Genomic DNA, 24304 nt, shown 5'->3' with positions numbered 1-24304 from the left:
AAATTGGTTTTAACATGAGTTGAGTGATGAATATGATAATTCAAAATCATTAAAGAATATGGAAATATGACATCATAAATATGGTGCATTTCTAAGTTTTATGCAAAAAAGCCTCAAAATGATTTATTTCTGAGCTTTTTTTTCCTTTCACAAATAGTATCTGCAGCCATTGCCCACATCAATTTTTGGATATATTGTGTAAAATGCTTTGAAAATTCACAAATGCATGAACCGTATGTTTTCTGAAAGAAAATTCAATTAAAAAATTAATGTTTTCTGCAACTTTTACGGAAAAATTACGGAAAATGCACAAGTTCATGACATCACAATTAGCACTTAAGAGGTCATATTGGAAAAACAATTTGCACGTTTTTACTGCATGGAATTTCAATAATTCAGAAAGGATGAAAAACAGTGTTTTGTATTGAAACTGTACCTTGTTCTTTAACTATGTACCTTTTCTCCTTTGTATTTTTCTGCCTTTTCTTTGTATTCCGACAGTTCTTTGTCTAATTGAACCATCTGTGTATTCATGGCACTTCGAATCTGAATTTAATATTTTTTACATGTAATAATAGGGGTGAATTATTTACATGTGTATATAAATTAAAAGTTGAATATCCATAAGTTAGCACATACAAATTTGCACTGCTGTAATATGTACATATCAGTTCCTTATTATGCTCATAAACATATTCCATATAGGCATACTGTATTGTCTTTTTTAAAACTACTTCAGTGGAATCATTTGAATTTACCTTATAGGTCACTTTTTCTAAATACATGTGCTGTACTAGTTTAAAATACACTGGATTGTAGGAATATTAGTGTGAGCAAATGCCTCTTTTTTATGAAAGACATTGCAAGTAGATCATAATTCTTTACCATTATGCGTCTGAGTAAAAGATCAAAGAAATCCAAAACGAATTACACCCCCACGTAATTTCATGATTTCCCTCTATTGAACCTCACAGGGCTTTAAAAACAGACATTTTTTGCAGCTCTCCTATGCTATGCCAAAAGATATTCAAAATGAGTTTGCAGTGCAATTAACTTTTTTCAAGGTGTATTTTAACCTCCATTTATCAAATCCTAAGACATCTCAAAAGTTTTTTTCTCAGTATCATCATTTAAAGATAATGAGACTTGACTTTACTTAATTGCTTTGCCTAAAGTTCGCCTTTTCTATACCTCACTCAGCTCATCAAAAGACTGGTTGAGTTCCGTCGTTTTTTCTTTGGAGTCAGTTAGCTCCCTTTGAAGATCTTCCATCTTTTTTTGAAGATCTGTATTTTCTGATTTCAGTCCTTCAGCTTCCTTTACAGATTTCTCTAACTTCTCTTGGAGGTCCTAAAGAGTGAGAAATAATTATAGGATTTTTTATGTTGTTTATCTTGGCTACTGTTTACATGTACATGTATGAAGCATTTTAGAGAACAAATTTGTTCCTACTACAGAAACTCACCAAAAGAAAAAAAAAAGGTAATTATGTTTTTATTTGTTTATTGTTTAAAGAAAAAAAAGGAGCTTAACGATCACCTGTATCCCATAAAGACAGCATTCTAATTATTTCCTCAAAATATTAAGAAAGGGATTTATTTTTATGACAATAATGATTTGAGATTTGAACTAAACAGCAAACCCTTATACTATGACATTATACCTGTTTCTGGTACACTGTCAATCAACAATTTGAGATCCCCCCCCCCCCCCAACACACACACACACAAATTTTCAGAAAAAAACTCATTTAAGTTACATATCTTTTCCTACCTTAGTCTGTTCCTGGAGTTTTTCGGCCTCGGTCACTTTCTCTTGTACCATACTTTGTAGCTCCTGTGTCTTCAGATCACTTATTTCCTTCTGCAAGCAAAATTTTCAGTAAAAGTTGTAAAAATTAAAATGAAAACTTCCCTGCATTGACTGGAATTCACTCCAATTAATAACATATACACAAATTAATTCAGGGTTCCCCATCTTTTAAAAGATTAGTTTCCTGTGGCTAAACATGCTTGAAGAGAGTTTTACGAGATCAATAAAAATTTTGTCATAAAGCAGACAAAACCAAATGTTGGGGTAAATATAACAGGTTTTAATTCACATTCTTTTTCTTTGCAGTCAAGACGGTCCATTGAGACCTCTGCAATTCATATTGATAATCACTGAGATTGAATTGATTTAATTCATCCTAATTACAAAGTTTTAATTCAAAGAGTCTTGTACTAAATAATTTCCAGGACATCAAGCGATCATCTACCTGCTGAGCCAGATTTTCTTTCTCATCTTCCAGTTCCGACTTCAACTTCTCAATGGTTCCTTCCAAGTCTTTCTTCCTTGACTCAAAATCAGAAATCTGAAAAAGAAAATAAGATACATCTTTTTCAAATTACACTATCAATGACTTTACCTAGCTAGCTTCTTGGATCTTTACTTTTTCTGGTTGAATATAGCATTATACTGTACTATAAGAAGAACTGAATGGTGACAGATCATAAGATAAAAACTTGGTCATATTTGTGGCAGGGCAGAACAAATAGAAGCTTTCCTGACTTTTAAATGTGTATATCATAAGTTTTTTGAAGAGGAAAAAAAAACCCACAAAAACTTGATAATGTGAAGAATGTTTGGTCATTATATAAATTTGAACAATTCTGACAGCCACATATTTAATCATTTTAAAATAGTTTATCTTTACTTGCTATCATTGACAAAATAAAAGGTTTTAGACTATAGAAAGTTCCTACCTTGCCCCTGAGAGTATTTTCAGATTCTGTCTTGGAAGAAAGTGATTCCTGAATCAAAGAAACATCAAAAGTTTTGTTATTAATCCATGAAACCAACAGTGTCTTTCTTACAAATATTTTATCTCCATACTTTTAATATGATAATAAAATTGTAGAGAAAATACAGTGAATCTTGCCTAATCTTGATGTTGTGTGCTCTAAAATCTTGCACAATGCAATGTAAACTTTAAGTAATTTTCAATAAATTCAATTGTTTAACAAGTTGTCTAAGTAACCCAGAATGTTGTCTACTCCAGCCAGTTTGTTTGGGACCAGCCGAGTGTGGATCAGACAAGTTTTACAGAATATGATGAGAAAAAATCTCAAAGCGAACTACAAGGGATTCTCTGTTTTAATGACTTGTTCCATCAAACAAACCATCAATCTGTATAATTGTATACATGTATGTACATGTGCATATACATGTACATGTGCATATACATGCATTAAACATAAAATCTTTTGGGTTTTATTTGTTATAGCAAAACACAAAATTAATTATTGCCTTTTTAAGGAGAAATCGCTGTAAAATCCAGCCTACCTTCTCCTTGTTGAGCTGGGACTTGACATCATTGAGTTCCACTGAGATGGCATTTATTTCTGATCGCAGTTCCTCCTCCTTCTTTTTGGATTCACTCTCTAATGTTTTCTGCATCAAAAAAAAAAATTAAACAACACCCACAACAATGCTGATTGAAAATACTTTTACAGTCTCCAACATGGTATTTGTTAATGGCCACTACTTTAACAATATCCCCCATACTGGTCATGAAAAAACAGTTCAAAAATCAAAACAATCACTGTAAATTTGTGTATAGCAAACAGGCTTGAAGCAAATATATTTCCAATAAATAGTATACTTTCAAACAGCAACAAACAATTAAAATATGATGACAATTGTAATTTTGCCCATCACTGAGGATTCACAATATCCACATTTTATTTATCAAACTCTACCCACCTTCTCCTTGGCATGTGTGTTCAGTGTATCCCTGAGTTCCTTTTCTTTAGTTTCGATGGCAGCTTCCTGTTCCACAATCTTTTTCTCTAATCCGGACTTCTCTTCAATTAATTTTAACTTCTCATCTTTGACTATGTCAATCTAGAAACAGAGTGAATAAAATTCTCAATGCAGGTAGTCTTTAGCATCTACCTTTTAATACAGGTTATCAGCATACATGAATGCAATCATTACTAGTTATCAGTGTACATGTATGCAATTGTTATTACTATTATTACTGTTTAAATGTGTATATTTATACAATGATTGGGTTTTTTATGTACATGTATAAAATTATCATGCAAGCCAATTGGTGTACATATGTGGAGGTTGGCCAGATAGCTCAGTCGGTAGAGCACCTGACCAGAGTTTCAGGGGGCCCGGGTTCGAATCCCGATCTGGTCCACTGCATTCTTCTCCTCTCCCATTACACTTACATGAAATTATTACTAGAACATTGCATTGTATAAATTACACAAAGTGCCCATGTGTAATAATCTACATGCAAGTATACTCCACTTAGGTCAAATATGCTTAGCCTAATTACATATAACACCTTGACCTTGATAATTTATTGGCTCCAGAGTCCAGACATGCTACATGTACGTAGTTATACACGCACCAGGAATTTCTGAAGATAATGTGTCAAAGCCCAGACTACAAGATGACATTCTCTATTAAATAATTATCACCTCTACTCAAAATAACTAATATTAAATGAACAGAGATTCTGTGAAAAAGCAATGTTAATGAATATTACATGAAGTCTGTGGGCTGATGTTCACTGAGAAAACTGCACCTGTTATTATATGTATGTTACCAGGGCTGTTAATTCATGTACTGTACCTGTTGTTTTCTGTAGAGCACATTGTTTTACATAATTATTCAACCTGTTGTCTAGTAGTTAACCTAAGGTTAGAGCACCTGAATGTGTTTTTTTGCACTGCATCTTTTGTTTTATGTATCGCACCTTTGCTTTTATGTACTGTAACTGTTGTTTCGTGTATTGCACCTATTGTTTAATGTACTGCATCTATTGATTTGTTGTTTACTGTAGTTGATGTTTATGTAAGCCTGTTGTTGTGTGTTAACCCCTACCTGCTGCTGTAGACTGTCTTGTTTCTCCTGGGCTGTCCTCTGAGTCTTCCTCCCTTCCTCCTGTAACCTCTTCACTTCTTCAGCATGACTCTGCTCCATCTGAACAAACAATAAAGTGCCCCGCCACAGCATGATACGCCCATCAAATATTGTTCAATAATCATACATTGGTTAGGATGCAAGAAAATCAGGTAGCCTTGATTAACAGATTGACACAGATTTCAATTATTTAATTTCCTTTTCTTATTATACATCTCTAAGAGACTTACAGTGTAGGGATATTATAACAAATAATACTAGTGAGACATGACTGCAATTTGTTGCAAATATATAAATTTAAAATTGAAATATAATTTTTTGTATTTTTCAATGAACATATGTATAATTATTTTTAATCATATTATACAATACTAATTTAGTTTTAATCATACACTAGAACATCAATTGAAAGATCTTTATCTGGACTAGCCATTTAACACAAACATCTTTTTGCCCAACTCCCTGGATAAGTTAAGATAACAGCTGCATCAGATCAGAGATTTCCTGACAATAAACTCATTAATTTCTCTCTAATTTGTCATGCAAATTTCTGCTATCAAAATTCTTCCCCAGTGCTGTGGGACAAACTGAATTCCTCTCAAAGCATAACCATTTGTTACAGATTGCTGTAAAGTATATAATGAAAAAATAAGTTTTTACTTAATTTAATGTTTTTTAATAAGCATACAACTATATTTTTACATTTTTTAGGATTATGAAATTTAGAATTTAAAAGACTTAAATTTTTTAAAAAATTCACTTTAATTAAAGGTCACAGTGACCTTGAAATAGGCCGCGACACACCTTCTACTTTAGATGTATACGTTTGCCAAGTTTGAAAGCTCTAGGTCTAATAGTTTTCTAGTTATGAGCCGGACAGGATTTTTCCATATTTGGCTATAGCATCTTTATTAAAGGTCAGAGCGACCTGTTTTTGTGCGCGACACACCGTCTACCCAAGAAGTATAAGTTGACAAAGTTTCATAATCCTAGGCCTAATAGTATTCAAGTTATGAGCCGGACAGGAATGGACAGCTAGACAGACGGACGGACGGACATAAAGCCTATAACATAATACGTCCCGTCTTAAGACGGGCGCATAAAAAAAAAATCATGAGTGCACAATTTACAAATAAAATTTATACATGAACATTAACACTGTGAAGTCTTCAACAGATAATTCTTTATGGAACATTTTCTCAGGTTTACCTTCTTGACAATAGCCCTTTGTTCTTCTAACTTAGTCGCGGCATCATCCCTCTCTTTTGTGAGGGTCTCCAGTTCTCTGGACTTCTCTTTTATGACTTTATCCTTGGTGTCCACATCAGATTTCTGTTAATGAGAAAAAAACACACATAAATGAACCAGAAGTCTCTGTCGAGACTGTAGCTCTACTGTTTTGTACTTATACCAAATGAAGAGAAAAGCAGCCATTTGGACTTGAAACTTTACAAAAGCAGTAAATATAATAATGATCCTTGAATAAGTCTCTCTTTGAAGCAACTTGTGTGCCAAATTAAATTGAAATAAGACCAAAACTGTGGGAGAAGTAGCATTTTGAAAGCATTTCAAAGAAATTTCTATTTTTAGTTACCATGGCAACACCGTTCATTGAAATCAAAAACCGATGCACTACATCACTACATTACTATAGACCAATACTGTAGGAGGAGTAGCGTTTCAAAGGAATTTCACAGAAATTTCTATTTTTAGTAACCATGGCAACACCGTTCAACGAAATCAAAAACCGATGTACTAAATTATGTATCTTGGTGTTGTCTACTTGTATGCCAAGTTATATTGAAATCAGACCAAAACTGTATGAGGATTGGAATTTTAAAGGAATTTCACTGAAATTTCTATTTTTAGTAACCAAGGCAACACCGTTCATCGAAATCAAAAACAGATGCACAACATTGTGTATCTTAGTGTAGGCTACTTGTGTGCAAAGTTATATTGAAATCAGACAGCTAGACGGACGGATGGACAACGAACACCTTACTATCGCATTAGCTCTTCTGGTCTCTGACCAGTAGAGCTAAACTATTACTCTTCAAGTAATATTTTACGAGAATTCAAGTTCTTTAATATTCTACCTTAAGTTTGTTTTTTTTACTTTTAGGACAATCAGTTTGTGCTTCTACATATTTCTTACAGTCAAGATGGCCTTTTCTATACCCATTTTAACAGTTACAGAAAGAGGTCATAGCTAAATAATAATGAAAGTAGACATAGAGTTAGCTGACCAGTTGAGTTATCTGTATTCCTAGAGCCTTCTTTTCTGTCGTATGCTTCTCTACCTCTCCTTTTAACTTGCTCACGTCTGTTTCATGTGCTTTTTTCTCCTACAAAGAAATTCATTTTTTTTTCCAAGATTATTTTACTTTGAAATTCCTTCTTAACAAAGATTGTTCATATTATGTGAACTGAGTGTTACTGAAAAGGGCGGCCATTTTTTTTTGGGGGGGGGGGTGCCATTTTATTTATTATAAGTTCTTTTCAAAGAGGAATAAAACAGTGAAAACACTGCAATGAAAATCACAAACAAAATGAAAACCAATAAAAAAGGTATAGAACATATTGTAAATTCCAGTGAAATCAAAAGAAATATTGTTTTGAATAAGCAAAATTACTCTAATTGACTTAAGACTGTCTCAGGTTCCATGAGAAAATACAATCAAATTCCTACTACTTACAAAGTGCTGGACATTAAATTAAATATTTTTTTATATATATAAGAGTACTCATTGAGTAGTACCATGTTATGTAAGTAAAATAAATTGGCAACTTTTGGTGCATTCCTACTCTTATGATAACTAGAACTGTCCAAACGGGACAAAATACCCCCCGCTGGGTTTTTCAGAAGTAAGTTTTTCCATATTAAAGATATGTATCACACATGAATTATGAAATTTTTCTTCCAGTGACCTTAAACTTCCCCAAATGACCTTGGGTTAGGGTCATGACACACCCTAACGTCATGGGCAATCTTTGTGTGAAATGAGAACCTACCAAATTTATCCAGAAGAAAGATACGGACCAGACACAAATTATGAAATTTTTCTTCCATAGAACTTGAAGTTCCCCAAATGACCTTGAGACAAGGTCAAGACACACCCTTAGGTCATGGGCAATCTTTGTGTGAAATGAGAACCTATCAAGTTTATCCATAAGAAAGATATGGACCGGACACAAATTATGAACTTTTTCTTCCAGTGACCTTGAACTTCCCAAAATGACCTTGGGTCAAGGTCATGACACACCCTTGGGTCATGGGCAATCTTTTTGTGAAATAACCTACCAAATTTAATCCATAAGAAAGATATGGACCGGACACGAATTATGAAATTTTTCTTCCAGTGACCTTGAAGTTCCCAAAATGACCTTGGGTCAAGGTCATGACACACCCTTAGGTCATGGGCAATCTTTGTGTAGAGTATTCTACCATGGTTACTGAAAACTTCTACCAAGTTTATCTACAAATCACGAACGTCATCAAAAAATTATCAGACACAATCAAATTAACAATTCAAATGCATGTTTGGCTGTAGAATACTTGTTTAGACCGCATCGATGTGTCGTCTTTTGCATTATAAACACTGTAAATTGTATAAAATTGCTGATGAATGTCGGTTTTTATAGCTACACACCCTATTCCACGGACCTCCCTACACATTAAACAACGTGATTTTAGCAGTAAAAAAAGAACATGATTTTGTTTTTGTATATTCATTTTAACTGATCGATACGTATTACGAACAAATTTGTAATTTAAAAAGACTATTTTTAATGCGACGAAAGCTCAAATTGTCTGCATTCCATATATAGGTAAGTCAACAAAATTTCTCTCTGGTGTTAAATAGAACAGTGTAATCGAGACATGGTGACCTAATTCGTTTCTCTATAGAGGAAACAATTGGCCAAGTTTATCGCCCTTGGTAGAATAGAAATAAAGTCCTTGTTGTCGTGAATGATGCAAATTTTTCCTCGGTCTCCACTGTTGTTTGAAATATAAAAGCCTCGGCTAATGACCTTGGGTTTTAGGTCATGACACACCCCTAGGTCATGGGCAATCTTTGTGTTTAGTAGTAGATGTCCCTCCATAAGAAAGATATGGACCGGACACGTTTGCACAGACAGATGGATGGACGGATGGACGGACAGCTAGACAGCTGGACGGACGGACAGACAGATGGACAGACAGACAAGGTGATTCCTATATACCCCCCCAAACTTCATTTGCAGGGGGTATAAAAATATTATATAAACATGACGTATTTTAAACAAATAATACTTATTAACAAAAAGCTGCAAGTCACTAATGCAATAAATACTCTAATGAATTGTGTAATGAAAATCTCCAATCACATTTTAGAATATTCTGTTGAAGTACACAAAATTAACACTTTGATACAGTAGGTTTCCTTATACTTACAGAGTTCAGGTTCTTTTCCATTTGAGCCTGTTGTTTTTTCAGCTCCTTGTTATTCCCCTTCTCGGTGCTCAGCTGACTTTCTAGATCTTTGACTTGGGATATACTTTTGTCATAAGCCGAGGTCTAATTGATTTAAAATGAATAATTCATAATATAAATCTATTTCACATCTTTTCTATTTGTTGTCATAAACCAGGATCAAGTTTCTTTTTTATCTAATACATGTACAGTATAATCTGTCTATTAAGAATTTATTTACAAGATAATTTCAATTATAATTTTTTTTTATTCACATGAATCTCTAGGCAACTTTTCATAATGTTCCTTATGCAAATATAATGAAACCTGGTTTTTAAGACCGTCACAGTAAAATTTATCCCAGGGACTCCCTTAAAATTAATTTAGTTTAACCGTACTTGAAATTTTAAATTTAAAGGCATATAGTTTGATATAACACTGTTCTGTGCAGAGTACCTTCTCTTTGAGCTGACGTTCCAGTACTACAGTCTGTTGTGACAGTCCGTTGATCTTTTCTTGATGTTCCTTAACAGAGCTCTCTAAGGCTGCAATCTTCTCTTTCTTGGAAGTAACTTCCTGTGAAATCTGTAATTTTTTCAAAAGAAATAAAATTCTTCACCCCTAGCTGTGAAAGTAAGACAGTACAGCAAAACTCTGTTATAACAAAGTCACTGGGACCTATGATATTACTTCGCTATATCCATAATTTGTTACAACCGTATAAGAAATTCATTAAATTTATATAGATGGGGATCCAAGATAACTTCGCAATATCCGTGTTCATACTAAACGAATTTTGCTGTATACATGTATACAGTATTGCACATTTTGGTGCTTATTCTAATGGTATACAGTAAAACTTGCTTTAGAGTTAAACAACACTTAAAAGTATTGAAGCGATTAAGTACTTCTACGAACAATACAACTGTGACCTTAAAAATATTCTCACAAAAAAATAAATGTCCAGAGTGTGGATTCCAGATGCTTTATATTAGCATTAAATAACTGAACCTGTTCTATCTGTTTCTGAGCCTTGGCAAGTTCCCCAGACTTTTCCTCTAACATGTTCTGTGACGTTTTGATGTGATTTTCTAAGTCGGCCCGTTGACTTGTCCGGGCTGCTTCTGCTGCTATAAGGAGTTCACTCTGTTAAAAGAATCCACAAATCAAGGAGTGTACAACATTGCTTTTTTAATCTTTGATATGAAACATTTTAAGAAAATCTCCCCTTTCTCCCTCCAAAGAAAAAAACCAAATAAAATAAAAAGTGGGGAAAATTGTACAGGAATACAGTTTACCTTTGTATTTAAGTCACCCTCAAGCTGTTGAATTTTCTGCTGTGCAGCCTGAATTTTCTCTGATTTTTCTTCCAAAACTGACTTCTGTTTTTGTGCTTTGTCCTGAGCTGTCTGCAGTTGACCTTTGACCTCATTCAGTTGTTTGTGCAGATTTTCCATTTTCTGCCCACTCTCTGACTTTTGTGTGCTCAGTGTCTGCTCCAGATGAGATATTTTGTCTTGGAGTATTGTCTGGAAAATACATGAAAATCCAGTTTATCCCATTTAATATTGGACAATACAGTAGAATTTTGGTTATCTTAGATACTGATGTCTCTAATACCATGGATATACATGTATATGTTGAACAAATTTGAAAGTCTCAATCACTTATCCTTTATGCATACATGTATTTTACACCCAATATCTGACAGCTCTAACTTTTTTCTCGGTCGATCCGTAGTTTGAAATAAAAATCGAGGTTTGACTTTATTTGTATGTATGCATGTTTCAATGAAACAAATATGGGTTTAATTCTTAATTCCAATACCTTTTCTTGTTTTAATTGATTAATTACAGTCTCTGTTCCCTCACCAGCCTCAATCTAAAAGAAGAGGTCCATTATTAATTAATTAAAAACAAATTCAAATTAGAAAAACTCCATATTCACACCTACATATTATAACATAACATAATCTCTGTACATCTGTACAAAGGAAGATAACTCAGAAATTTTCAGATACATGTCGTCACTAACCTTGGCTATGAGATCGGTCCTCTCTGACTCCAGTCTACCCATCTCTTCCCTCAGTGATCCAAGCTGCGAATCCAACTCTGATATCTTCTGGTCTCTGTGTACATCATTTATTATCAAGGTTAATTTTGTATTAATATTTTGAATGTTTTTAATAAACAGTTTCACGGATAAACATGGTTGTAAATGAAAATATATATGAAACACTCCATAATATGCAATGCAATATGATATTAAAATACTAGCAATAATTGAATATTTAAGCTTTTCCTTAACTCTTATCTTAAACTGTTAAAGAGTGGGAGGGTGGGTGGGGGGGAGGTCAGTTATCAGTATCTTTACCTGGCTGTAAGTTTCCTAGTCTCCTCCTCTAACAGCTGTTCTTTGTCTCTAAGGTTTGTCTTCAAGTCATCAGATGCTGCACACTAACAACACAGATTTCATAATATACATAGTGACAACAATAAGAGTCTACTTTGTTTAGGATGATGAAATAGAAATTTAAAATTGTGTCAAAGATTTTCTGACCTACCTCATTCTGGTAGTGCGTTGTCATTGTGTTAAGCTGCTGCTCCAAGTCTGAAAGCTGGGAATTTTTGGTTTCAGAAGTGGCCTGGATCTGAAAATTAAGAACGTATAAAGGAAGTTTCTGTGAAATTAGTAATATGTGTACAATACATGTATCTATGATTTAAAGTTTCCATCTGACATCTACTTGTAACCTTAACTCATCATGCTTATAGTCTTAAAGGAAACATTGGCACATGAAGAGAGGATTATATAATGATTTTTGTGGATGTTGTACTAATCAGTTGAGAGGACCTTCAGTTTGCAAAATTATCTCCAATTTAATATAATAACATTCATCAAAAAATTAGAATTGAAGACATAAAACAAAGAACATATTACGCCCATCATCTACCTTTTCACACTCTGCCTTGACCTCATTAAGCTGTTGTTCTTTCTGATGCAGTTGTTCTTGTGTCTGGGACTTAATTTCTGTGAATGTCTTTTCTAGGTCACTCAACTGTTTTTCTCTCTCTTGAACAATCTCCTGAACCTATATGTATAAACAATTTAATCTATCAGTCTAAAATATCAAGATATCAAATTTCTGTAGTATTTCTTCTCTCTACTTTCTCTAGAAACAAAAAGTCAACCTTTGATAAGAGCAGTCTAAAAATGATATACATGTACATTTGAAATTAAATTTAACAGAGAGACTGAAGGAAATACACTGGAAATACATGTACCTTTTGTAACTCAGCAGATGTTTCATCCAATTTTTTCTGCAGAATTTCCAAGTTTTGTTGTGATTTGTTAAAATCTGAATCTCGACTGTCCAGCGCCTTCTGTAATTCAGCAATTTGATTGGACTTTTCCAATAACATCTGATTCACTGAAGTGTTCTGTTCTTGGCCCTGTTTCAAAACGTAAGATAAAATAATAAACAATCAAAATGTCTTTCTAATATTCATGGAAAAATTCATTAGATTCTGAATTCTGTACATAGATGCAGAAACATACCGAGTACCAATGACGGCAAATTCTTTACATTCACATCTGTCCCTAATAGACACGTTCATGACATTCACATATTATTTCCATGTCTTATTATAATTAAAACAACTTATACCTATGCATGCATTACTTGAATTTGATTTGGGAAACAAGATCAATTGTGCAAATTAAGAAGAATACGTTTCCTCTCAAAAGAGATCAAAATCTTATTGCTCTGTATAAAATAATTCTAAAATTGAAATTAAAATTCCAAATTGACCTGTTGAAGGTCAGACTGCAGCTGATCAAACTGGTTCTCCTTCTGCTGTAGCTGTTGCCTGGTCGTCTCCAGCTCTCCATTCACTTCATCAAGGTCACCCTGAAGCTTGGATAAACTGGTATCCCTCTCTTCTATAAGACTGTGTGATTTCTCTAATTCCTCCTTCACCTACAAGAAAAATTTCAAAAACTATTGTCAATTTTTTAAAATTCTAAATTGTTATTATGACAACACTTTATCTACCAATCATGATTTACCCAAGGATGTGACCAAGAACTAACTGCGTTTTTTTTAAAACAACAACTACATAAACATTGAGCAGAGTGCATTATTTTCAATTTTCAGCTGCAAAATTATTCATTCATTCTGCATATTAGATGGTTTATGATATATTTATGGATCTCTGAATTTCTCTCTACTAAGTTAATAAACTGTATTAAAAAAATCTTGGATCCACACCTTATTCTGCTCCTCAGTCAGACTCTCTATTGTGGACTGTTTATCTTTGATTTCAGACAGGAGTTTTTCTGTGTATTCAGACTTTTCTGATACTGCTGACTTCAATCTAGGAATAAAATTCACGAAAAAAAACATTACAAGGAAAAGACGTTAGTACATAAACTAATATATGTTTTCTTAGATTAATAAAATGTCAAAATTTATCAGAGTTTTTAAATGAGAGGCCCATGGGCCACACTGCTCATCCTGATCTCTATTAAGGAAAATGTAAAAATCAGTTTCAAATATTTAATTACAATTATGGCTACATAATGCATGATGCCAACAAATTTTCTTAAGAAATTATCTACACTTTATAAATTTGATTCCATAAAATATTTGACAGATCAATGCTTTACTTCTCTATAGAAGATTTTTAGTATTCCTTTGTAAAAATTTTATCCCCCATTGTGGCCCCTCCCTAATCTGATGGGCCATGGTTTGAACAAACTTTGAAAATGCTTACACCTAAGATTTATATTTTCTGTTCAAGTGGAACAGAGAAAAGATTTTTAAAAGATGTAATTGATTTTTCACTATCCAAAATTATCTCCCTTTAGATGAAGGCTGTAAAAAATGAATTTCGCAAACTTGATCATCCCCTATTTCCGTCAAGAAAACTCTTTACACGGAGAGTTTCTTTGAAAGACTGGCATTGTTAATATTAGTTTATGTATGAAACCTGAACATTATGTGCAAATTTTTATAACTGGTTAAAACGATAGACAAAATGTGATCAGAAAATTTCATTGAACTTTTCAAGCTTTCTGTTCAGGAGACCTAACACTAATCTGTACATACACTTTTCATTCTGTCTGTAGACTGTACTTACAACTGAACTTCCTCTGATTTTGGAGCACTGTTCAACAGGGTTTCCAACTCTGCTATTTTTTCAAGTTTTCTGTTGGAACAACAACAAAATATTAAAAAAAATCACAAAACAAACTTTGAAAATTGAAGTCTATATACTATTTACATGTACATCTATGTACTTTCTATAATTTTCTTTAATCACCACTAATTTCAACTTTAATTCTTCCAAAATAATTTCATTTACCCCTATTCTTTAACCCCTTTCATTTGTCCATGGTTTGAACAAACTTTGAAAATGCTTACACCTAAGATTCATATTTTCTTTTCAAGTGGTACAAAGAAAAAGATTTTTAAAAGATGTAATTAATTTTTCACTATCCAAAATTATATATCTTTAGATGAAGGCCTCAATGCTCCTCCTCCAGAGCTGTCAAGTTTGTTTGAAATTTTTAACCCTGTGTAAGAGATTACAGAGGTCCTCCTCCAGAGCTTTCATTGAACTTTTTAACCTTTCTGTTCAGGAGGCCTAAAACTCCTCCTCCAAACCTGTCATTGATATTTTAACCCCGCCTACTCTCTATGCTACTCCTCCAGAGCTGTCATTGATATTTTAACCCACCAAAATGATAAGAAATTCACAAAACAAACTTTGAAAATTGCTCCTCCTCCATGTACATCTAGTCTTTCTATAATTTTTTTTAACCCCGCCTTTCACTCTCTAATTTCATCCTCCTCCTTTAGATCTGTCATTGATATTTTAATCCCACCTACCCTCTATGCTCCTCCTCTAGAGCTGTCATTGATATTTTAACCCCGCCTATCCTCTATGCTCCTCCTCTAGAGCTGTCATTGATATTTTAACCCCACCTACCCTCTATGCTCCTCCTCCAGAGCTGTCATTGATATTTTAACCCCGCCTACCCTCTATGCTCCTCCTCCAGAGCTGTCATTGATATTTTAACCCTGCCTACCCTCTATGCTCCTCCTCCAGAGCTGTCATTGATATTTTAACCCTGCCTACCCTCTATGCTCCTCCTCCAGAGCTGTCATTTTCTTCTTTAATTCCTCCTTCTCTTTCTCTTGCTCCAGAGTCATGTTGTCCATCAGCTTCTGTACAGATATCAATTCCTGCTTTAACACTAGGACATCCTCTGTGCCAGGCCTACAAATCAAACATTAAACATATGATGACTGAATGTAAAAAGTCGTCTGAATAGAATTTCAGCTTTTTAACTTTGTGCCAGCCATGTTTTTTATTTCCTTTCTTCCTGAATAGAAAATGAATTCAAAATATCTGCCTTCAAATGAAAGGTATGCAAGTTAAAAATTTAAAATACATGAACATGAGCATATACATGACATTGTACAATCTATACACTATATTCCTGTGTGGCAATTTGGATATGTGGTGCATGTACATGTATCTACTATTACTGTATACTTTAATTAATGTAAGACCTAATTGAACAATATCTAAATTAAACCAATGTATCTACACCATTCAATGTTCATGCAAACATCAATCCTTCTATGTACTATCAGATTAACAATGAAGCAAGCCCACTGATGCCCCCACTTAACATGACAATTAATGTATACAATAGATGATTTCTTTTACATCCATGAATATTGGGCGTCCTGGGGGATAGGGAGGGTGTGACTGTTTGAAATGTGGTGGTCATTAAGTCTTAACAATGATAAGCATGTGACCATTTGTGCAACATTTTGACATTTATTATATACTCAAGTATACTGTTACTTTTTTTCCGCACTGAAAAAAAAAATCATGCAAGTTCATTTATTTCCAGTGATTAGTACCTCCATACATGTATATATCACAAATTAATTTCACTCTGAAGAAACATGAGTTTCTATTATACCAGTAATAATAAATTATTGATTAATATGCTGAAATTTGCAAAACTTTCAGTATCATGTGGATTTTTAATACAGTGTACTGAAATTGTAAATTTCATTGATTTCACAAGCTTAGAGTACCACAGTACATGTACTAAGCAGAGCTACCTTTAGTAGATAGTACCTCTGATTAAGCTGTATTTCTAAACTTTTCATCTGATCTTCTTTCTGTTCCATTTGTTGCTGAAAGGAGAAAGTAAAATTATGCTTTTTAAAAATCTGAATTGAAAAAAAATATGATTCAACACTGATTATCAAAATATATTTTTGTTTAATTTGAAATTTTAAAAAAATGAGATTCAATACTGAATTTGACATTGAGAAATCAGTTACAAAAGATCAGATTTCTTGATAATGTTTGGACGAAAAATGAACCTTCAAGGTAAAAATGTGATCTTCGTGTGCGCCTCTCTGACTCTCGATCTCATCGGCCCGAGCCTTAACAGCAACTAGTTCTGAAGCCTGTAAAAAGTTATAATCATTATGGAAAGGTTAAAATCAATACAGCTGAATTTCCATGTCTAGAACATCAATTATCTCAAATACCATGGATATGTCAAAGTGATTTGAATGTCCTAAGCCCATAATTAACTTAACTTCTCTAAAATCACATATTTTCGAAGGGTCAAATTTTCGTGGTTTAAGAAAAAAATATGAGTTTGTTGGGATTTAATTTCGTGGACAAGGAATTGTTTAGTAGTCATATCTATGAAAAATTACATTTCATGGTAGACATAAATTCATGGTTTGCTTCATACCTTGAAAACCACCAAAATTTAACCCCAATGAAAATTAGTGATTTCACAGTATTTAAGCAATTTACAGAGGATATCTGTAATTTTTGGATATTTTCAAAGTTTTTTTGCTCTGTCTCATTGAGTTCAAGATAATGAGGTTTGATTTTTCTTAACAAATTATTTTATAACCTTTAAGTTAAGAAAATATTACTTAGTACTTTCATCATTGCCAAATTGTAATAGACGTCAAGTTTGACATTAACATAAATTGTTTTTTCCTTTTAATTCTGTATGAATGAGTACAAAAATAATGAAATTTTTATCCTAGGTGGATATTACATGTAAATATAATTCAATTTATTTTAACCTTTGGTTTATCTAGAAATAATTACATCTGAACCTATCATGACCACATCCTTCAAATGTGAAAATTAAATTTCCTCTTAAGAATTTTTCCCTTCTATTTTATATGTACTCTTGACTCTCAGTCTAAAGCAACAGCAACCTTTTTTTCCTATCCCAAAACAGCCTAAAGCCTTATTAAAATTTAGCACTTTTATCCTTTTATTTTATAAACAATTGATAGATAAAATGCTTTTAAATTTTTTGCCCTAAATTGCCTCCACATTGCAGAAGGAAATTTGCAACAACATATAGTATTACATGTACTCATGAATAAAATATTTTAAAGTGCATGACTTGGAAAAAAAGAAATACACTCAGAAAAGAATTATTTTTTTAAGTACTGCATTAAGATTAGAACTTTGAAATGGTACGTTTTGATTTGAATCATCTAAACTTGGTGTTGTTTGTGCAGAAAAAAGAACTTGACATGTGTGTTGTTTGTCAGAGTGATTACATTCTTCGGTTTTTTTCTTTCTTTCAAACTCCTGCCGTGGGTGGTTTTTATCCTTGACACAGATGAGTAAAATTTGATAAAAACAGACTTGTTTGGGATTTTTCTCTAAAAAAAAATTGATTTACACTTAATGCATCACGGGTATAAGAACAATTTTTCTAACATTTATGATATATGTCAACTAATGCGGCAAGAAGATTGATTCATACACTCCAAAAAGAATTATTTTGTCAAGTACTGAAGATTAGAACTTTGACATGGTATGTTTTGATTGAATCTTCTGTACTTGTTGTTGTTTGTGCAGAAAAAAGACCTTGACATGTGTTTTGTTTGTCACAGTGATTGCATTCTTGGGGTTTTTTTTTTCAAAATCCTGCTGTGGGTAGTTTTTATCCTTGACACAGATGAGTAAAACTTGATAAAACTTGATAAAAACAAGACTTGTTTTGAAATGATTTACACTTAATGCTGCTTGCATCACGGGTATAAAAACAATTTTTCTAACATTTATGATATATGTCAACTAATGTGGCAAGAAGACTGAAAAGTTAGATCTCAATTTTACTAAGAAACCTATGTCAAATAGCCAGATGCTTTAGTCAAACAATAGAAAGTTGACCACAGAGTATTAATTCATAGATTTTCAAATATTTTTGTGGATGGTACAGTAATTTATAGACTGTTACTAAACAATCATGTAAATAATAGCAACAAGCACTTATACATCTAATGAACAGGCTTATAATCACTAAGGGCGAAACGATTACACGTGTAAACGGCGACGTTTCGATTAAATGCTCTAAACGTTTACAAATTGAGTAAACGTTTACACGAAGGTTAATGTCAATGTCTATCAGAAAAAAAACCTTTTATCCAAACAAGTTGTTTTATTTCATATTTACCAAAGAAAACACACTCCGTGTCTGTTACAAACATTTTTTTCTGTTAAAATATTGATACCAGAAACGTAAAATTAACGAGAAGTGAAAACTAGCGATGTATTATTTTATTTTTCCAAGTTTATGTTCTAAAATGAATTTATTGATTAGAAAATTAAAAGTATCATGCTTATAACGGTAAAATGTTGAATATAGAGCTTTGAAAAATTGAACGTAAACTGGAACCCTCAATCTTATATATCGTATTAGGATTACTATCTCATTTCAGTTTTGACGCTTCCTACTCTTTCGTCATAAAAACCAACAAATAAACAGTAATGACAACTCGTACTTACATTATAGTGAAAGAATGGTTTATTAAAATAGTTTTTCATGAGTAAGTAGCCATAAAAATTCAACACAAAAAATTCTCCCGTTTAAACGGTAACGTTTCGTTTACTGCTGTTCGTTATACTTTAAACGTTTACAAAATTCAGTAAACGTTTCACCCTTAATAATCACTGTACAATATTTATTCCCTAGCTGCTCAGGCACGTAGCAAAAGGGGGGGGGGGAGCTGGCCCCCCCACTTTTCCCCCAACATTACCTTTACCTTTACAATTGAAAATGTCCATTGAAAGGTTGGTTGCCCCCCCCCCCCACTTCTTACCACAGTATACTAATATCAAGGAAATGTAGTATTGTATGGGAAAGAATTGGAAGTGAAATGAAGTTGGCCTTGAAAAAGTTGGCCACTACCCCCCCCCCTCCCCCCCCCACACACACACACACATACAAAGGGATTTTGGAGTTTGGGCAATGACCTTTTTTTTTCTTTTTTCTTTTTTTTTTGCTTGTCAAATTTTACAGGTAAGTAAATTTTTTTTTTCTCTGGTTGGCCGCCCCACTTTCAGAAACAATGCTACGTGCCTGCTGCTACCTGCATGTACTTCGTATCCTTGAATCATCATTTACAAATAAATTTTGAATGAAATCATTAAATGTATTTTTCACCATTTTATATTAATTTTTTTAACACATAATTATAATGTTTTCTAAATACTTGAAAATGATCTATCAGTCTATCACCTTAATTCATTAACACATACTTAGATCACTAAATTTTCGCACACCTTACTTTTGAGAGATAGTCATTGGCTCTTTGTAAGCGAGACATAATTTTCACAAATTTTGTTGTTTTTTCTCTATATAATTGTATGGAATACTTTTAAACGCGAGAATGAAATTTTCGGGAGCTCATTGTCTCACATAATAACGCGAAAATAAAGTTCTGCGAATAAAACGTGATTTACAGTATTCAGCCCACGCAGCTAAAAAAAATTCACCCATGTCACAATGCACTTTGAAAAATTACGCACTTTGAAAAAAAATTGCAAATTGTGTTAAATTGGTTTATTCCCCGACACACACACACAACACACACTCAATTAAGGGGCCCTTTTACAGGTAGACTTACCTGTATGAATAATCTACCAGAATTTAAATAAAATAATATGGATTTTTAATTCATTTTTTTTTTAATTTGAGCACTAGTAGGAATAAATATTTTGTATACATATTATTTAAATAAATAATTTTAGAAGCACAAAACGTATTTATTTAAAAACTATGAATTATCTTGAAGTTCTATCGTTTAGCAGCACTGATTTTTACATTATATATTAAATAGCACTGTTTCACTTTCATATCTGACACACATATTTACAATATTTACAATTTATTTAGCCCATCTCCATATGTTTCAACAACTAAATTTATAAGGGATAATACATTAGCCTGTGTTTTCTTGTATTTACAGCTTGGACTGCATTTTATATTAATTTTTTTAACACATTACACTTATTACGATACTTTTGTTTATTAAAAATTTCAAAGTGAACTGATACCAATTAACAGGTGCTTCATCAATTAACTTATAAACTTAAGAATTCCTTAAAAATCAAAGTGATCTGTTTTTATCTCGAATCATCTATATTTATCATAAAAATTGAAACATAACTTCGGTATTTTATGATGGTTTAAAAGAATGTTTTAATAATTAAAAATGATAAATAAATGAATTAAATTATACAAAACTTTATAGAAACACTTTATTTATCATACATAAATATCTATATTATTTTAAGAAAAAAAAATCATTTTTGTTAATTTATTAAAGAATTTGAGAATGTAACACAAAAAAGGGAATAATAATTTGTAAATTCTCAATCAAATTACTATTGAATAGTTTGGAAAAAATAAAATTAAAGGTACAATAATTTTTCTTAAATCTTAATTTTATCTATCTATCTATATTTTTTTCAGTATATTTTGGAAAATTAAAAAAAAACAACTCTTAATGAAAATGAATGAATAGATATCTGATTTATTAAATATTGCATCCAGTTTAAACACAAAGTCTACCTGTACCCCTTGAAATTGAAAATTACTAGTTGTTTTTTCAAATTGCACACCGTTAAATTTGGGACCAAATCAACACACTCTGAAAAAATAAAATTTCTTTTCAAAATGCATTCATATCTACCATATTAACGCACTCTGAAAAAAAAAATGGTATATATGGCCTGGTAAATATTCTTGCAAATTTTAGGTATGATAAATATGCACACAAATGCATGTTTTGCAAAGATATACATAATAAAGGCATTGAAAATCGGGGCTTATCTTAAGGGGGGTCCACTTTTAATACGCTACTGACAGCTATGTACAATGTATGAGAAAAAATAGTTGGGCTGAGAGAAGAGACCTTCTACTCGTCTTCTCCTTGTTCTCAATGAGGGTATATCAATACATGAAGATTAAAAACTTCCCTTGATTAGTAAAGTTGTATTAATACAAGAATGAAGTCCCCTATCATATCCCCTGATTTAATCTAAACTGTCACACAAGGTACTCCCCTTACCATTTCGCCAGATCTGGTCTGTAGTTTATCCCTCTCCTGCGTTATATTCTCCAGTTTACTGTTTAACTCCGAGACTTTGGTTTGTAGATGGTGGACCTCAGAGCTCACTAAAGAAATCACAAGATTCAGATCAGAAAACTGTATTGAAAGAAGGAATGAATCTGACACTGTGTATGACAATAATTCTGCTACATTTTTTATTTATTTTTGGCTGCTATTGCAGGGGGATTTCTGTGATATCAAAATGTGTCATAAAAGAAGAGAAAGAAAGCAAACTAGAAGAAATCTTAATTTGATTTGATCAAAAGAGCACATAACATTGGGTAATTGTTAGAAATAAAAAGCTCTAGATGCTGTAAAACACATACATGACAAAGAGTGTCTTAACATGAAAAATTGTCTTGTTTGTTTTATAAAGTCATAACTTTCATTGTTTCATCTAAGCTATAGCATAAATCAACAATTATTCACACATCTATCATTTCCAAAAAGTCTCCCAGAAATTCAATGTTGCAAGGTTCAAGCAGCCAAATATTTTAAAATACATATAAAAATGTTACATATAATTCATGCTTGTTCAAAAATCTTGTAAAACCTTACACAAAGTTCGACTCTCTTCTGACCCCCTCAGCTGCAGTCGATTCATCTCCAGCTCTGATCTTTCCTAAATAAATATAAATTTATTATATTTTTGTTTAATTGTTGTAATTTTACTTATTTTCAAAAATCTTAATGGCACATTGACACTCTTGTTTGAGCATTCAGCAATATTTCATGAATGCAAAATACATGTATATAATATAATTGTAAAGTTCATGAGAGATTCAAAACAAGAATTTCTTCCTCTTTAAATTTTTCTTTTACTATAGTGCTAAAACAAACAAGATCATACCTGAGCAGATAATGGAATAGCCTTGGCCCCTCCCTCCACTGGGACCCTCCCCAGTTCTTTTTTCAGTTCCTCTGTGTACCATCTCTCCTCCTTTAGGGAGGTTTTAAGATCCTCAATTTCTTGTCTCATGGCCAAAACATCCCCATCTCTGCAAAATAAAAACATACAGACACCCTTTAATACACAAAATACAATTGAACTAGGGTATCTTGAACACTGATATCTCAAATATCTTGGATATGTTGATAATTGATGACATGTCCAACAACTTTTTTTGCAGAATTTGCTTTGTATATCATCAGATATATCATAGTTCCTCCTTAAGGACATACGCAAGGTACCTTACCTACTGATAATTTTTCAAGATATTCTATATCTAAATTTTTAATACCATTACATGTTCTTATACAAAAAATCAGAGTCGTTACCATTTTAAAGTTTCGTGCAAAAATTTAGTTGCATTTTTCAACCGCTTTGAGAAAAATTACAAAACATAAATCCCAATTTTTTTCCCACAAAAATTGTTTCAAACGAGGTTTTATCAAATCCATATATAGACATTATTAGTAATGACTTTGAAAACTCTTTCAGTCCAGGGAAGAACCCAATAAAATTCATATGTTCATTAGCCTTAAGGATTTTTGAGATAACCAGATTTGACTGTAACACTTCTTAAATAAATATCTATCTGTGGTTATAAATGGGAAGCCCTCCTGAACAGTTAACACAAAATACTATTTACTGGATGAAAATGTTTTGGCCTGTATTATTTTCGCCCTTGTCCCTCAGGGCAAATTCAAAATAAAACAACATTAGCTCTTAATTAAACAGAACTTTAAATTCAAAATAGGGCAAAATTGTTTGCAGGTAGGAAAGGGCAAAAATTAACCCTGACTGTATACAGTATTCATTTTGAATAATATTAAGTGATTATCTTAATTATTTTCCTATTATGGAATATAGCCATTTTCTTCATCTTTACCTGTTTTCTGATGTGACTGCCTTCTCATCATGAGTGGAATCAAAATGGGCCTGAAGCTCCTCTGGAGAGGGCAAAGATTTCTTACAAATGGGGCACAAAAATCCCTCCTGAAAAATTAAACATCAAACTTGGAATTCAATTGTCTTTAACTAGAGCTTGTTACGTTTTAAAATAAAACATGCACAATTTCAGATAACTTTACCTATTACTTCCATTTAAAGTTTATATTACAAATAATAAAGAAAAATTTGAATCAAAATTTAGTTTTCACAATGCCATTTACTTTGAATTTCCAAGGAAAATTATATTTTAGCTTGATTTACATCATTTATTTTAGTCTTTAACAGAGTTATACCCCTTGGCTCTGCTTGCTTTCATCATGAGCATCTTCAAAGTGTCTTTGTAAGCCCTCGGCTGATTGGAGGGAGATCATACAAATAGGACAAACAAAACCCTACAAAGCAAATGTTAATACATTAATATGTACATGACATTGTATTAACTACAAAGAAAAAAGGGCATAAAAACCGACAGAGTTTTGGCATCAAATTATTTCTAAATTCTTACAAATACTAAAGCTTTTAACATGTTTAAAGCAAAAATTATAATTTTAACTCATAA

General features: G+C 32.5%; 1 protein-coding gene across 3 annotated transcripts in view; it reads right to left on the bottom strand.

The window, feature by feature from the left end:
• LOC134244548 (early endosome antigen 1-like) overlaps nt 1-24304 on the bottom strand; it is a 38113-nt gene that overhangs the window by 11304 nt on the left and 2505 nt on the right. For all 3 annotated transcript variants that reach the window (XM_062726808.1, XM_062726809.1, XM_062726810.1), the window contains 31 exons: nt 24039-24137; nt 23684-23790; nt 22702-22849; nt 22410-22473; nt 21810-21916; nt 16788-16874; nt 16537-16595; nt 15517-15657; nt 14515-14583; nt 13644-13749; nt 13185-13352; nt 12658-12825; nt 12327-12464; nt 11937-12023; nt 11747-11829; nt 11408-11501; nt 11201-11254; nt 10672-10902; nt 10385-10519; nt 9830-9958; nt 9356-9478; nt 7167-7265; nt 6130-6252; nt 4882-4980; nt 3745-3885; nt 3325-3432; nt 2745-2792; nt 2258-2353; nt 1774-1863; nt 1192-1350; nt 457-546 (listed from right to left, as the gene is read on the bottom strand). In XM_062726808.1, the coding sequence (XP_062582792.1) occupies nt 457-546; nt 1192-1350; nt 1774-1863; nt 2258-2353; nt 2745-2792; nt 3325-3432; nt 3745-3885; nt 4882-4980; nt 6130-6252; nt 7167-7265; nt 9356-9478; nt 9830-9958; nt 10385-10519; nt 10672-10902; nt 11201-11254; nt 11408-11501; nt 11747-11829; nt 11937-12023; nt 12327-12464; nt 12658-12825; nt 13185-13352; nt 13644-13749; nt 14515-14583; nt 15517-15657; nt 16537-16595; nt 16788-16874; nt 21810-21916; nt 22410-22473; nt 22702-22849; nt 23684-23790; nt 24039-24137 (3450 nt within the window). The remainder of the gene's footprint in view (nt 1-456; nt 547-1191; nt 1351-1773; nt 1864-2257; nt 2354-2744; nt 2793-3324; nt 3433-3744; nt 3886-4881; nt 4981-6129; nt 6253-7166; nt 7266-9355; nt 9479-9829; nt 9959-10384; nt 10520-10671; nt 10903-11200; nt 11255-11407; nt 11502-11746; nt 11830-11936; nt 12024-12326; nt 12465-12657; nt 12826-13184; nt 13353-13643; nt 13750-14514; nt 14584-15516; nt 15658-16536; nt 16596-16787; nt 16875-21809; nt 21917-22409; nt 22474-22701; nt 22850-23683; nt 23791-24038; nt 24138-24304) is intronic.

Source organism: Saccostrea cucullata, unplaced genomic scaffold (assembly GCF_032062105.1).
Source record: "Saccostrea cucullata isolate Sc308-1 unplaced genomic scaffold, CSIRO_AGI_Scuc_v1 ctg294, whole genome shotgun sequence".
In the NCBI taxonomy this organism is placed as follows: Eukaryota; Metazoa; Mollusca; class Bivalvia; order Ostreida; family Ostreidae; genus Saccostrea; species Saccostrea cuccullata.
The sequence above is the reverse complement of the archived record's forward strand: the minus strand, read 5'-3'. Positions and strand labels throughout refer to the sequence as shown.